Consider the following 16265-nt stretch of genomic DNA (forward strand, 5'->3'; position numbering starts at 1 on the left):
CAGACCCTGACATGCATTTCCTGTCATTTAACAGGAATTTGTGACCACTAAGTTTTTAACTCTTAGGAGTGTTTTTTCTCCACCCACCTGTCTTTAAAATAGGGGCTGTTTTTGTTTTGTGTCTTTGTTTTTCAAAATTCCTTTGTGACTATTATGTTATTTTCAGAAAAGGGCAAAAGAAAAAAGTTAACTACTTGGTTTGGATGACCAGGCTGAATGACCAGCTGGGTCATTTCCCAGCTTTCATTGGGAATGGAGTCTCTGGGTGCTCAGCCACCTGGAACATTCTTCCTGGGGACTTGGGGTACCCAAAGACCACCGTACTTTTGGTGGGTTTGTAGATTGGGGAAGAATCCAACTGAGACCAGGTGCTCTGGCCCACAGGGCTCTGCTCTCAGCATCCTGGGGCCAGCAATGGGCTCTTGGCTCTTTATACCTTCATTCCTCCTGGGCACCCTCCTTGCGAAAGGGGATGAATAATAGCACCACTAAGTGGGTTTATTCTGAGTGTTAAAAGACATGAATAAATGCAAAATATCCAGAGAAATATTTGACACAAAATGAATGTTAGATGAAAACAATAATAATGAATAAAAGTCCAAGGCCAAATGCTATTCAAGTAAACGTTTCTCCTTAACCAAAAGATTCTTTTATGGGTGTGAGTCCTGATGAAAACTTTATTGTTAAAGACAATAAGGTGCAAATGGACAGGATGAGATCAGAAACACAAAAACCAAAGAGGTGGTAGTGTTACTGTTTAAAACACGATGCTTGATGATCATGTGAAGGCATTAATGTCACTTGACAAGGAGGAGCCACTTGGCTGGGAAGAGTAAGGGATGTTGCTTTTAAGTTTTCCTCCTGGGTTCAGAGTTAAGCCTTTTAAAAATGCTATCAAAACATCCCTTACTACTATTGTGTGAAGTCTGTGCTCCTCAGGAGGAAATATTTCAATTCACTTCATGCTGTTGAACAGCTGAGATAAGACAGCAGTGTGCTTGGCCATTGGGGCAATGTCTATAAGTGCCAGTTGGACCTTTGCTGTCCTCAAAGGACTTGAGGTGTGTTGGGAAGAGGGAGTAGGAATATTTTTTTTTTTAAATAATTTTGTGTGTGATGGTACTGGGGATTAAACCCAGGCAGCACTTTACAATGAGCTGCACCCCTAGCCCCTTTTAGTTTTTAAGACAGGGTCTCCCTACACCTCCCAGGCTGACCTTAAACTTGTGATCATCCTGCTTCAGCCTCCTGAGTCCTGGGATCACAGGTAAGTGCCACTGTGCAGGTGACCTACTTTTAATCCCAGTTAAATTATGTCACCGTACAATTGGGATACTTTGCTTTTCTTAATGGGTTTGCATTGCGAGAGTTGGGATCTGGGAAGCTTGTGCCTACTCCTGGGATATTGCTGGCTGTGGGGTAAGGGAAGCTGCTCCAGGCATCTGGTAGGGGCTGTCACTATCAGGAGCTGACTGGCCTTTCCCTGGAGGTGGTTCTCAAACTTTGGCGGTTATCAGGATTGCTAGTGCAATGCTATGACATAGATTCCTGGACTCTATCCAGATGTGCTGATTCTGTGGCTAGAGACCAGTCACTTGTACTTTAATTACCCCTGTGAATCCGATATGGCTGGGCTGTGGACTACCTTGTGAGAGTCACTGCCATCTACAGGGCATGTGGCAGCTAGGAATTGGCTTTTCCTTTCATTTAGTTCTTCCTCCTCTTATTCCTTAAAGAGGCTGTTAAATCAGTTAAAGAAAAATGTTTATATATTACTCAGTAATATGTTTGCCCATTCTAATGACTATATAAGTTTAATACAGATGCCTCTTAAAACACAATTGTTTTGCCAGGTGTGGTGGCACATGCTTGTAATCCCAGCTATTCAAGAGGCTGAGGCAGGAGAATTGTAAATTTGGGGCCAGTCTCAGTAACTTAGTGACATATTGTCTCAAAATAAAAAAGGTTGGGGATGTAGCTCAGAGGCAGAGCACCCCTGAGGTCAATCTGCAGTACAAAAAAAAAAAAAAAGTCTTGATGTTTAGTTGTTAGTCATTAACAGAAATAAGAGGAGTCATGAGTATGTAGCCCAAGAAAGGAAAATACTTTTTCTATAGAAACATTAGATTCACTAAAACACAGAAGGGACCAGTATAAGGCCTCTGATAGGTCAGGGATTGCCCTCATTCTGGGAAATTTCCAGAAGTCAGGCCCCTTGTCCCTAGCCAGGTGTTAGTTCTGGCTGCTATAACAAAATACTGTAGAGGGATTGAAAATAACAGGAATTTCCTCCTCACAGTTCTGGAGGCTGGAAGTTCAAAATAAGGTGCTGCATGGTTATTCTGGTGAGGCTCTGCCTGGCTTGCAGATGCAACCTCTAAAGGGCCACAAATCCCTTTCCTGAGTGCATCACCATTCTGACCTAATTACTACCAATGGCCCCAAATCCAAATATTATAGCATTGTGTGGTGATTTGGATTTCAGCATGTGAATTTTGGAGGGACACGGACATTGGGTCTGTGACACCAGGCATCCCTTGGTTCAGTGGTGCTTGAATTTCTGGTACCTCCTGTGGAAGGTCAAGTTCTTTCAGTGCATGCCTGTCTTTGGGCTTCACCTAACTTTGCAGTGGAGGCCCTCACAGTCTGAGGTGGCATGGCTATGGAGGGCGGGGTGTGGGTGATACAGCAAGGCTGCTCCCTTGGGGCTAGACTTAACGTGGTATTTCAACAAGTGAGACAGCCCAGCATGGGGGGAGAGCATTGAAAAGCATTCTAAATCTTTACAAAAGAATCATAAAGGGATGTCAATGGGGAAATCCATCCCTAACCCCCAGCAATACCTGTGCACATCTTCTCTGCCCAACTCACCTCCCTGATCACCAGTGGCGTGGCAGTTATTTCCAATCTCTGATCCAAACTATCAAAGCAGCTAAACCATCTCTCTTATGACCTGTTTTACAGTCTTCTGAAGTCTGCCCTTTCCCATATAAGCCCTCAGGATTCAGAAGCAAGCAGGGGAGGCAGCCTCTGTATTAGAAGGCCCCTTCACCTATTTTGGTGACTCATTCAGGAAACTTTAGGGGATTATTTTATACCAAGTTTAGAGGCTCCCTTATGTAGTTTTGCAGATGTAACATCAAAAAGGACCAAAGTAGCTACAATCTATATTTTATAAATAGAATTAAGAGTTGAATTATCCCAAATGGTACATTCAACTAACATGTATTAAACTTATACTTTGCCTAGGTTATCTTTGTATAAATCAGTTTTTCATTAACTATAACAAAATAACAGATGCTGGTTACTTAAAGAGGATTATTTAGCTCATAGGTTTGGAAGTTAAAAGTCCAAGATCAGAAGCTCCCATTGGTCCTGCCTCTGATGATGGCCTTATGGTGATGGCACCATGGTGAGAGTATAGGCATTTGTTACTGTGCCTGGCTGATTAGTATTTCTTTTATTCAGAAGTGATATTTTAAGTTCTTTTCATATTTAAATATTTTACCTTTTTGTGAGAATCCTTCACATACATGAGGTTTCAACTATCTTTCTGACATTGCAGAAATGTCAGATTTTCTATTTGTCTTTTATTCTTGTTCATGTTTTTCCTTTTTCTGTACAGGAACTTTAAGTTCAGAGATGCTCAAATTTATCAGTGTTTCCCTTCACAATTTCTGGGTTCTGTGATTAGGATTGTGAAAATACATACTGCGCTTTTCTTCTAGATCTCTGTGTCATTTTTGGGAGGGGGAAGGAAAGAGGGAGTGCAAACCTTTTATTGAAGTATAATGTACATATAGAATTGTCCAAATTGTGTCCAATTTAATCAGCATTCACAAAGTGAATGCATCCCAGATTCTAACCCAGAAACCCTCTCGACATGCCTTCTTCAAGGCCTCTGCGACGTGAGGACTCATGGAGGAAACAGCTTTATGATTTCCCAAATGATAAGCTGATTGTCCCAACACTACTTATTGAACAATCCATTTTTTCCTCAGGGATTAGAAATGTCTGTTTGCTTATGTTCACAATGACCTGGTCTATTTCTAGCTCGCTGTTCTAGGCCACTAATCTGGTTTTGACACAGTCATGTTCTTTTTATTACTCTAACAACATTTATAGTATAATTTAAAAACTGGTTGTTGGAATCTGCCTCCTTGCTCTTCTTGATCAGATATGTATTTGAATCATTGTTCTATTCTGTCTTCTGTTTGCCCAAATCCCATTTAGATTTTAAGTGTCGATTCTTTAAATGTATCAGTTTAGGAAATTTGGCCTTTTTCCTCTAATGTTGGCTACCAAGCTAAAAATAACATTTGTCTATTTGTTCAATTTTGCTTTTCTGCCCCTTGCTGGGATTATTGTTTTCTTCAGAGCCTGTGTATCTTAAAGTTTATTCCTAGGCATTGTTCATGTCTTTTTGTTGTTGTTTTAATGAAAAATATAATCTACTCAAAATATCTATTTAAATTTTTTTTTTCCTATTGACTTTTAAACAGGCAGCTTATTGGACTAATTCTGAATGGTTTCTCAGTTGAGTCTCCTGCTCTCATGTTTTTAATTATACCTCTTTGTGATTTCAATCCTGCCCCCCCATGCTCTCTTCTTCTAGGCAGCAGTTCAATGGGCTTCCATTTCCAGCCAGTCTCCTAAAGGGGTTCCCTCTCCTCTCACTGTCTCTCCTCTATTCTTCCTTCCTGCATCCTACAGCCATCCCTGCTCCATCAAAATGATTCTTGGTAAGGTCTCTGGTGACCTCTGCGACTCTAAAACCTCTCACCCACGAGGAGGCCTCTGCTCCCATCACCTTGCCCTCTGGTAGGCTTACTCCTTCTGCTGGATGCATGTCCGCCTCTATTATTTCTTTAATTGTTGGAGATTTCTTATTGCTCCATATTTCCTGCACTTATGTGATATTATCATTTTTATGACTTTGATACCAACTCCATGCTCACAGCACTTCAATTTCTTTCTACAGACTAGGCCTTGCTTCTGAGCTCAATTCATCCATCTCCCTTCTCACCATTTCCACTTGGATGTTCAAAAGCCATCTTCAATCCATCCCATCTGAAATAAATACTGCATTCTCCTCAAATCCCCTTTTCCAGTTTCCACCAGAGAATAGTATTTCTGTTCAGCCTGGGAGTCATTCTCCTCTATTCCCTTCTCTCTCATCTACATAGCCAATCCCCAAACCATGAGGATTAATTTCCTAACTCACCTGAATCACTTATCTCATCCCCTTTTCTGACTTCTGCACACTCTGGTTCAAATCACCATCCATTATCACTGGACTGCTAAAATGGCATCCCGAGTGGTCACTTTCAACTTATTTCCCCTCAGAGTTTATACTACTCTTGTGCATATAGCTTTTATCTCTTCCCCTTCATGAAGACAAAAATCCTCAACATGGCTTAGAGGACTCTGCCTAGGAGACCTGTCTTATTCAGCGCAGGCTGCCACAACATGCCCAGTCTGCGTGGCTTCAACAGTTATTTCTTACAGTTCCAGAGAAGCTGGAGGGCTGAGGTCAGGGTGCCAGGAGGGTTGGTACGGGTGAGGGGTCTCTTCCTGGCTTGCAGGTGGCCTTCTCTCGCTATGCCTTCACATAGTGGAGAAAGAACTCTGGTGCATCTTGAACTCGTTCTAAGTGCACTCATCTCATCAAGACTGACCCATCAGGAGTCCATTTAAACCTAATGACTTCTCAAAGGCCCTGCCTTCAAACATCACATTGGCAGTTAGGGTGCTGTGAATGAATTACTGAGCATTTGGTCCCACAACTATGGACGAAGACTCTGAGTCCTAAAATTGACAGTGTGTTTATTGGGGGGAGCTGGGGAGTTTGAAAAGCTGCAGACTGCCTTGTTCTTGCACAGCCAATCTTCTATAGGGCAGTGAGGTTAAATCTTAACTATGGCATAACATTGAAAATAACCAACTTGTTTGCTAGTACTAAGAAAACATTTGTCCTGGTGACAAAACAGGATATGTTCTCATAAAATGCCAGTAAACATGCACCTAAAGTACGGCAGGTGGGCCTTATTTTTCTCATTTATCAGGGTCATTGTGCCCCACAAGAATTGGCCTAGAGTGAGGAGTTATTGCTGTCCCGCTCTGTCAGCCTTCCAGCCTCTTTGGCTTCCGCTAATAAATGGGAATTGTGTTTGGATTCTTCAGGGTGTTCTCTCCATGACTTCAGGAGATCCTAACTTTAGGGCTTCAACAAATTTAGGTGAGGGCACACTCAGTCCACAACAGGCACCCATCTGGACTCTTTCTCCCTATTTACTTACCTCTAAAAAATCTGGCTCTTGTAGTTTATCTAAAGTACCCAGCTGTCTCCATATTTGCTGTCCTCTCACCCTGGAAACCTTTCCCCACCTCATACTTTCCAGTAGCTATGATTCCTTACCCGCTAGGAAAACCTTCCCTGACATCCCAGTTTAAGTCTAGCTTCCCTGGTATGAGCTCTTAGGGCATCTTAAGCTTTCCCTTCGTATCACTTATCAGATTATAATTGCCTATTTATTTGCCAGGGTATTTAAGATCTCTCCTAGTGGACTTGAAGCCCCACCAGGGCTTGGATGTGTGCATAATTTGCTAGTTTTTGTATTCTGAGTTCCCACTGCAGTGCCTGGCATATAGTGGACACTCAGTATGTTGGGAATAATTATTTTTGTATATAAAACAATTTTGATATCAGTTCATATCCCATTACTTTGTTGAAATCTTATGGATATGAGTTTGGGTTCTTAATGGAATAATTACACTTGTAAAGTTGACTGGTGAGCTCTTAGAAGGGAGGGTTAATGCAAGAGGGAACAGGAGTGGCCAGGAGATTCCCGAGGCCATCATGCAGGGGAGGACTTCTACTCCTATAGTGCTTTTTCTTTTAGAGAAATAAGTTTCATTTGTTGATTTTTTTTTGTAAGTTTTGAATCAATATGCTTGCATGATATAGTGATTGATCTTTTGTGTTTATTTGCTAGATTCCAGGGTCATTGTTAAGACATTAGGCTGGGCTGAGGGTATAGTTAAGCAGTAGAATGCTTGCCTAGCATAAATGAGTTCCTAGGTTCCACCTCCAGCACTGGGGTGACCCTGGGTGGGTTGGGGAGGACATGAGGGTGGTTTTCTTTTTCTGAACTCTATTCCTTGGAAGTTTGAAAGAACTGATCTATAAAAGGTTGAATCCTGCACTGTTGAGGATGTAGTTCTATAGGCATTGTGAGAAACATGCTCACCTGTCCAAACCTAAAGGGACTAAAAGGCACAAGCTTCAGCACAAAGTGAGGCTTTATTTTAATAATGGTCTTGCGAGATCAGGTGCTTGGAGGTCAGGGACACACAGATTGGGTACAACCTTTAGAGTGCAAGATCCCTCCTCAAATTCCTTGTTGCTGAGTACTATGGGCTGCACAATACCATGTCACCTTGGCTTTACTGTTGCCTTTAGTTGGAGTGCTTCCTTTGTTCTGTTGTGGTGGGGAAGTCCCCTTGGAGTGCTTGCCCTTTGGCAGGTACACAGTTTATCTAACCTATGCTCCTTCTCACCTCCAGTGCATCAAGGGGCTGTGAACTTTTACACTCAGGGGTTAACTGCTTGTTAACTTTCATTCTGCTCTGCCCTGCAGCTGTCTTACATCCCAAGACATTTTACATTTAAAGTTCAATGCTGTATTTTGAAAATGGACAACTTGGAGACTCTATTTCTCATTCTCTCTACTTTTTTCCCCCTGTTTGTTTTATTTTGGTACAGGGGATTGAATCCAAGGGGTGCTTACCCACTAAGCCACATCCCCAGCCCTTTCCTGTATTTTGTTTAGCCCTTTTTTGTATTTTTGAGTAAATTTCAGAAAGTTTTATTGAATATTGACTTCATTCAAATTTATCAAGACTGGGGGTAGTATTATATTATGGCTATTTTCATTTCATTAGTGATTATTAACATTCTTAATTCCATGATTTTTTTATACCTTTATTTTTATGTGGTGCTGAGAATGGAACCCAGTGCCTCAAGCATGCCAGGTGAGAACTCTACCACTGAGCCCCAGCCCTTAATTCTATGCTTTTAACTTTTCATAGTTAGCTTATTTCTAAAATAGTTCTTTGATCGATTTGTCAACTCTTTTTTTTCTAATTTGAGTTTTGTCTTTATTATACTAGGGTTTGTCAGATTAGCTTTTTATAATTTATTGAATTAGAAGTATAGCTAACTTTCTTCTCATTTTATAGAGATGATTTATATTCCTTCAAAAAATTTTTTCTGAATAAAAAGTATACCTGTAAAGTTTCAAATACAGAAATGTGTTACCAGAAAGGAAAAATTCCCGTAAAGCCATCATCAGAAATAACCACTACTAATAGTTTAGGGCATGTTCTTCCTGGTTCTTTTCTATGCATATATGATTTCTCTCTAGGTGTAACATTTGTTTATATGCAATGTTTTATTTATATCTGAATATAAACACACAATGGACCATAAATATATTTACTTTCATGAGTACATGCATATATATCTGTATATCGTCACCTGCAGAGGCAGATGGCTAACTGTCTCTCCCCCAGAATTTGGCTTGAATGTTGAGATCATGGCCCAAGGGCTATGAAATTGAAGTCTCTAGAGAGAGCAGAGGAGGATTCTCAGGTGGGTCTCCAGTGACCCCAGAGTAGGCAAAGAATCCTGAGGATGGAGTCTTGCCCTCTGCTGCATCACAGATATGGCCATGTGTGGACACACACCCTCATGTTGCAACTACAGTGGCCTTATCTTTTAATTTAGTTCATGTGTATCAACCTCATTTTTTAAAAAGTAGGTCATAGATTTCCATTTGCATGGATGTGTCATGATTAGATAGCCATTGACTTGTTGATGAATAAACTGTTTTCATTTTTTCTGTTATTTACAAACAGGATACTGACTGTTCTGCACAAAATACCTTTGTACACATGCCACTATTCTAATAATTTTATTTATTTTGGTATCTGGGATTGAACCCAGGGGCATTAACCACTGAGCCACATCCTCAGCCCATTTTATTTTTTGAGACAGGACCTCAGTAAGTTGCCCAGGGTCTTGCAAAGTTGCTGAGGCTGGCCTTGAATTTGTTATCCTCCTGCTCAAGTCTCCTGAGTTGCTGGGATTACAGGTGTGCACTACTGTGCCTGGCTATTCTAATCATTTTAACACGAGCTCTTATGTTCCAGACATATAAAATGGCCACAGGATTACAGTCACTGGGGTTATAGGCATTTGTCCAGTTTCTATTTTTTAATTTAAATACTACTTGATATAAATTATTATGAATTCCCTCCCCCAATCTTCCTATTTCCCCTGCCTGTGGTAAAACATTTTCTATGTACTTGATTTCTTTTCAAGATACCACACATAAGTGAGGTTGTGCAGTATTTTTGTGCTTGGTTTATTTCACTTAACATAATGTCCTTCTAATTTGCTTCCATCCTGTTCAAATGGCAGGAGATTCTTCATGAAGTCTGAATAATACTCATGGTATCTTTCTACCAGAATTTCTTTATCCACTCAGCTGTTAATGGACACTTCAACAATGTTTTGGCTATTATGAATAACGCTGCCGGGAATATGGGAGTAGAAATTTGGGTATATGCCCAGCAGAGGGATTTCTGTAACAGATGACAGTTTTCTATTTTTAATATCTTTGGGAACCTCTGTATTGTTTTTCAGGCTGTATGCACCAATCTACATTCCCAAAAAGAAGGGTTTCCTTTCTCTGTCCTCACCAATACTACTTGTATTTGATATTAGCCATCCTAATAGTGGTGAAACATCTCTGTGGCTTTGTTTTGAATGTCTCTTATGATCAGTGAGCACCCTTGTATACACCTCTTGGAAAATGTCTATTTAAGTCTATAAACACATTCACATACCACCATCCCTACTCCTCTTCCTCATCACCAGAAAGATAGTAAGCTTTTAAGCCTTTTTCAATCTGGTAGACAATAAATTATATCTTGTCTCTATTTGCTTTTGTTCATTATTAGTAAGGTTGAACATCTTTCACTTAATATCCATATATATTTTTTAAAAAACTTGCTTGTATGATTTGCTATTTTTCTATAGACTGGACATTTTGGTGTACTAGATATTTGTCTGCCCTTTGATTTTTATTATCAAAATATTTTGACATACAAATATTTCAATTTACCAATTTTCTTATGGTGTGTTTTGTGTCATGCTTAAATGGTCTTTGTTGCTCATTCTTCCAAAGTTTCTGAAAATATTTATAAAACAACTCAACAACTTTCAATGTTTCATCTAAAACATTAAGTTCTTTGATATAGTCACAACTAATTTATGCATAGGCCTGAGGTAAGGATCTAACTTTCAAAACAATGCTTAGTTGGTTGTTCTCGGGCCATTAATCATCCTTTCTTGGGGGCCCGCCTCTTAGGTGACTTAATATGCCTGATACAGTGAAACCAGATTTCCATAGATTCTTGGATGTCTTGTGATTCATTGCTTTATTGATCTATTCTGGCACCAACACTATACTGCTAATGATGCAATTTTATGTTTAATGCCTCTTAGGCTAATAATCTCCCAGGCTTCCCCACACCCATGGGTTTCAGGTTTCTTGATTTGTCTTACATATTTTTTTCTTTCATGTTAATTTCAGAATCTCTTCCCCACCCCCCAATTTATTCCAAAATCTGACAGGATTTTGTTAAAATTATAGAAAATTTGAGTTATATTTTTACAAGACTCCCTCTAAGAACTAAAGATTTATGTACTTATAATTTTCATGTTTCTTACATATTCCTTGGTATGTTTATTCCTGAATATTTTGTTCATGTTAATTGTGTTCTACAAATTAAATGTTATTTCCATTCCATTCCATTAAACATATTGAGGATTGAACCCTGGGGTGCTCTACCACTGAGCTACATCCCCAGCCCTTTTTATTTTGAGATAGGGTCTACCAAGTTGCCCATGCTGGCCTTTAAAGATCAATCCTTCTGCCTTAGCTTCCCAAGTAGCTGAGATTACAGGCATGTACACCATGCCTGGTGCCCCATTTTTATAATCTGATGTTACTTAAGTTCTTGCTTTCAAATAATAGAAACTGACTTTGGTTAGGCAGAATTTATTGAATATCCAATAATAACACTATATTGAGTTGTCAGTCTTTTTTATGAAGCATAGCCCTATATCCTTCTGGGGAAGCCAAAAAGACTAGGCAGTTCCTCACTGATGCTGGCTGAAAAAACAGTTGTATGACCTGAACTCAACCCATCAGGGTCTTATACTTTAGAATTCATTCTGCTTGTGGTAAAAATTTTGGCATCCAATATTACAAGTGGTAGTAGGGCAGAATCTAGATACATGCCCTATCGTGGCAGGATTTGGTCACGTTTCAGACTTGCCTGGCATCTCTTGGTTTGTATTCTTTTACTTCTAGCAGCATACACAAACTCCTCTTTGGGGAAAGCTAAATTTGGAAAATAAAATCGGAGGCCAGTATCTATCATTTGCTATGTCAATTCCAAATGAGGTTAATATCATGGGCTCTGTTTGCCTAAGTAGAATTATTTACTGTTTGGAAGCAGCAGGCCTACTACATACAACATTTGGGTTCCCAAACTGGGTATCTTAAGGGATTCTAGTAACACAAGGCGACTTGTCAGAGATGTGTATGTGACTTAGGGCAATAGTTACTGATACTTGTCACAATATAGACTCATCTGTAAAGAGAGGTTGGACTAGACCAGCTAGTTTCTAGGTCTTTGAAAATTGCAGTCTTTGCACTCTAAAGAGACTTGCTTTTTCTTAATTACTTCCCTTAAAATTTAGCTGACAACTATCAAGTGCTTGGCTATTTGCCACTGTTGAACAGAGTCCTGGAGAAATTGCAGTATGCACTCATACTCAGTTGAGCAGAGATTTATTCTTACTGTGGAAATATGGACACAAATAGCAAGTTATGCTTGTTATGTGATGCATTATGAATGCAGGCAAGATGCACTAGTAATCTTTTCAGAGACTCAGATTACATCTTCTGTTTCATCCTGTTGGAATGAAGTGGGGAGCTAGGCATAGCGGCACACACCTATAATACCAGTGACTTGGGAGGATCTCAACTTTGAGGCCAGCCTCAGCAAATTGGTGAGACCCTGCCTCAAAATAAAAAGGATTTAGATGTAGCACAGTGGTCAAGCACCCCTGGGTCAAATCCCCAGTGCCCTTGACCCTACCAAAAAATCTGAAGGGGGAAATTGAACATTTTGGTAGCGAAGGTAGAGCATGAAGTAAGGTCAGAAGTTAACTTGAATTGGTAAGAGAGGAGGTAGAAGAGCAGGCAGATGTCTTGTCTTCCACACACAGTGATATTTTTCTCTAGGATGCCTGACAGGTGGGTGCAAAGAGACATCTAAGCTGGCCAGTGCATATTTAATACTAGTCATACAAAAATACCCACACCAGCTTGGCATCAGAGATGCATGACTTATCCTTATTTTACCTATGATGTTGTAAAGTTAGGGATAATGAGCTTTCTCTTATGACTTGCAGGTTCTTATGAGTGCATCATTCCTGGGAGCTCTGTGTCTCTTCTCATCTGTCTGTGTTGTATGTGCCATTTCTGCATTCACTCTTCCCATTGAGACCAAGGGACGAGCCCTGCAGGTAAGTGATACTGGTCTTCTCAGTTGCCATGTTTTGAACTTGGTATGTGGGTCTCCTTCTTTGAAGTAGGTATGGCTTATTGTAAAACAATATTTAGGCCAGGTGTAGAGGCATATGCCTGTAATCCCCTCCACTGACTTAGGATCCTCCTGCCTCAGCCTCCTAAGTTTAATGCCAGCCCTCAGCAATTTAGCAAAACCCTGTCTCAAAATAAAAGGGCTGGGGATGTACCTCAGTGGTATAGCACATATGGTTTCAATCCTCAGCACCAACACACAAAAAGTTTAGAATCCAGTAGAAAAACCGAGTCTTTAGTCTTTCTCACATAGTTTTGAGCAGCACTGAAGTCCAAGTAACAAATAATTCACTTAAAACCTTTTCCTCTAAAAGCTGTAGTTTGATTATCAGAGACCAAGATGAGTGACAGTTGTTGAGGCTGCAACATTCTACCTTTCCCACTTTTCTGTGTGGATTTGAAGCATTGCTGAAGAACTAAAGGTGGCCAGAGGAGCTGGCCCCCGGGATTACATACTCCTTACACATTGGTCCAGCCTCCTTCTCCCTTGTACCTGTGGTTAGAGTGAAGTCAAAAGCTTTACTGCAGCACCAGTTGCCATCACTACCAACAACCAGCAGACACTGCTCAAATGAAAAAGGGATGCCCTAAAGTACAAGGCAGGCTGCAGGAGAGATGGTCTTCCTAGCCCTCATGCTGATCTCCAAAGTCCACGTGGTAGTTCTTATGTTTTCTTGCCTTAAAGCTTGTTGCTCCTGTTATGCAAGGTTATGTGTGTGTGGGGAAGGGGGAGAATAGTTGGGGTTACTGGTTGACACTAAGCTGCTGAGACTGTAGCATGAAGCTCGTGCTGCTGAATGTGATTTGCTCCCTCTCTCCTGTCCTATTCAAAATATTCTGAAGAGGGAAAAAAAGAGTTAAGCTGTAGAAAAGGTTTATATTCTTGGTGCAAAAAAAGTGCTTCTGTCTGAGTAGAGCCAAGAAAGGCACCATTGAATACAGAAACACGGGCTTATACCAGTCTTGAAGTCTTCCCCCTAGCTCAAGGTAATATGCCTTTTAATCACTGATTAGGTGACCTATCATATAATCATGAACTTAGGGTTTAGGTTCCTTCCTTGGAATGATGACCCATCACTGAATGCCCAAAATCAGACTGAATTAGATGACTTATATGCCTCCTTTTAATGGTAAATAAAAGGATTATCACATCCTTTTTGTAATGAGTAAACAAGGAAGTTGAGTAACATGTGTAAAGGAACACACTAGTATTTAACTGAGGCTAGAAAGTACAGGTGCTAATCTTGTGCTATTTTTCCATTCCTTTCCAATTTTTCATGTAGTGTTTTATATAAATATGAAACCTAGTTTACCATTTATTTTGCCTAATGGATTTTCCGTTCAAGTCATATCCATCTACAAAACACTAGTTCATTTTCTGTTGACTTGGACTTGTTTTTAGTACTGTGGTGAAATAATTTAGCATCTGTTTACAACTTTTTAATATTATTTTCTTAGAATTTTAACATGGCAATTCAATTCAATACATGTTTGAGCACAAAGCCCTATCTGTGGGCAAATCCTGTGTGCACACATACCTACACCCCTCAGTGTTCTGAGCATTTACCATATAAAGTTTCTAGAAATGTTTACAAGAATATGCCAAATTTTTTAACTTCCTTTCAACACTTACAGATAGCATCCCAGGAATTGCCCGGATAAGCCAAACTAAAAGAACTAGTTAGTTTGGCTTATCCTAAGAAACCCACTTAAAAAAAAAAAAAACAACAAAAAGACACCCCCCCCCCCCCCACACACACACAAAATGAGTGCAGTGGTGCATGCCTGTAATCCCAGCTACAAGGCAAGATAGGAGGACTGCAAGTTTGGGATCAACCTGAACAACTAAGCAAAACTTGGTCTCAGAAAGAAAAGAAGGGCTTGGGATATAGCTCCATTAGAGTACCCTTGGGTATATTCCCCAGTGATACCCACACAAAGAACCCAGTAAACAAAACAACCCAATTTTTCTAAGTAATGTCTATATTGTACTAAAATAATTATAAAGCTAGTATTGCATTTATAGGTACACAAAGGTAAATCCTGGATCTTAATTCCTTAGAAATTGTATTAAAGAGACTTCTATTATTAGTTTCCAGTGTTAGTTGAGTATGAATAGAATGCCTGTTAAAGTGTATTATTGATCTATTAAATCTTTTTCCCCCCCAGCAAATTAAATGAGACCTGCAAATCTACATCTACCAGAGGAGCACAGTGTATTTTATCTTCACAGATCTGTGGCACATTTCTTAAAAACTTGGTTTGATTTCTGTATGCTTGTCAATAATAAACCGATTATGTATCTAAGAACATAAGGCACCCATGGGAATACAGCTGGCAACTGTATACTCATCTCCTCCTTGGGAGACAATATATAAAACTTTTACAAAATATACCTAAGATTGGAAAGTATATGAATGGGAGAGGTTAAAGGAAGATGTCTTTTCTTCCCTGATATCAAGAATACAAAATCTTAGAACACATATTTGGTATTTTCCCATACTGGTTATAGCTAAAGTTGGACAAAATCTTGTACTTAGGACAAGAACTGGGCTGATATCATTAAATCTTTCAAAACCACTAGAATAGTCATGAAGTTCAAATTAATATTAGCATCAATTATGGCCTTCCTAGTCTATTCACAAAATATGCTTAAATTAATGGCTTCCCTATTTCTACTACATGCCATCCCTATTTCTACTCATTTATTTTAATGGGGAGAATCTTTGATTCTCATGATACGATCATAAAAATGAAAGTATATAGCCAGTTTTCCGACATATAATCAATCACTCACCTGCTTGTGGAGAGACTGATACATGTGAGACATCATAGTTTTGAAGCCAGAATTAAAAACAGGTAGTCAGTGTAGATACATAAATCGGGCCAAGTTGAGAAAAACAGCAAACCGGTTTGGGTCCAAAAGGTTGAAGACTCCGCTGTAGGAGATTGAAATGTTAGTGTCCCAAATACCTGCCCAATACTGCCTTCCTAAAGAATTGTTAATAAAGCAACCCCTGAGCAGACAGGGAGCTGCTAATTAATTCACCTGGGCCCCCCTTCCTGCCCAGATCACTTCTCCCTGGCCCATTCAGCCCACCTGTTTCCTACCTCTTGGCTTTCCTACCTGCATCTCCCAGTCACATATACAGGATGAAGGGAAGTGAACAAGATAAGGGAGAACAACATAAAAGAACAAAGAAACTTTACATCTATAAAAGGAATGGGTCTTCCTCATCCCATGGATTCTAGATTTTGGGTCCCCTTCTTCCTCAGGGAAGAAGTCTATTCTATTCTTTAAATAAGGCTGCTTGCTTCCTACTCTATGCTTGCCTCCGGTGCTTCTCTCCTGTTACACTTCAGCATTCAGGGAAGCCCGATAACTGGAGGTATCAGTTTGGCACACCACATTCTTTTAGGGCAGGCATGCTGCAGAAAGAACACCTTGTCTTTCACATTTACATTTTATATTTTATCAGTGTTCAGGCTTGTTTTAGAAGCCCACTGAAGTTGGGGAACCCA

The 16265-nt window shown here is 39.9% G+C and overlaps 1 protein-coding gene across 1 annotated transcript in view; it reads left to right on the plus strand.

Annotated features, from left to right (window-relative positions):
* Svopl (SVOP like) overlaps positions 1-13318 on the plus strand; it is a 50476-nt gene extending 37158 nt beyond the window's left edge. The window contains exons 14-15 of the mRNA XM_076853200.2: positions 12554-12667; positions 13247-13318. Of these exons, the coding sequence (XP_076709315.2) occupies positions 12554-12667; positions 13247-13318 (186 nt within the window). The remainder of the gene's footprint in view (positions 1-12553; positions 12668-13246) is intronic.
* The last annotated feature ends 2947 nt before the right edge of the window (positions 13319-16265 follow it).

The sequence above is a fragment of the Callospermophilus lateralis genome, chromosome 1, assembly GCF_048772815.1.
Source record: "Callospermophilus lateralis isolate mCalLat2 chromosome 1, mCalLat2.hap1, whole genome shotgun sequence".
NCBI lineage: Eukaryota > Metazoa > Chordata > Mammalia > Rodentia > Sciuridae > Callospermophilus > Callospermophilus lateralis.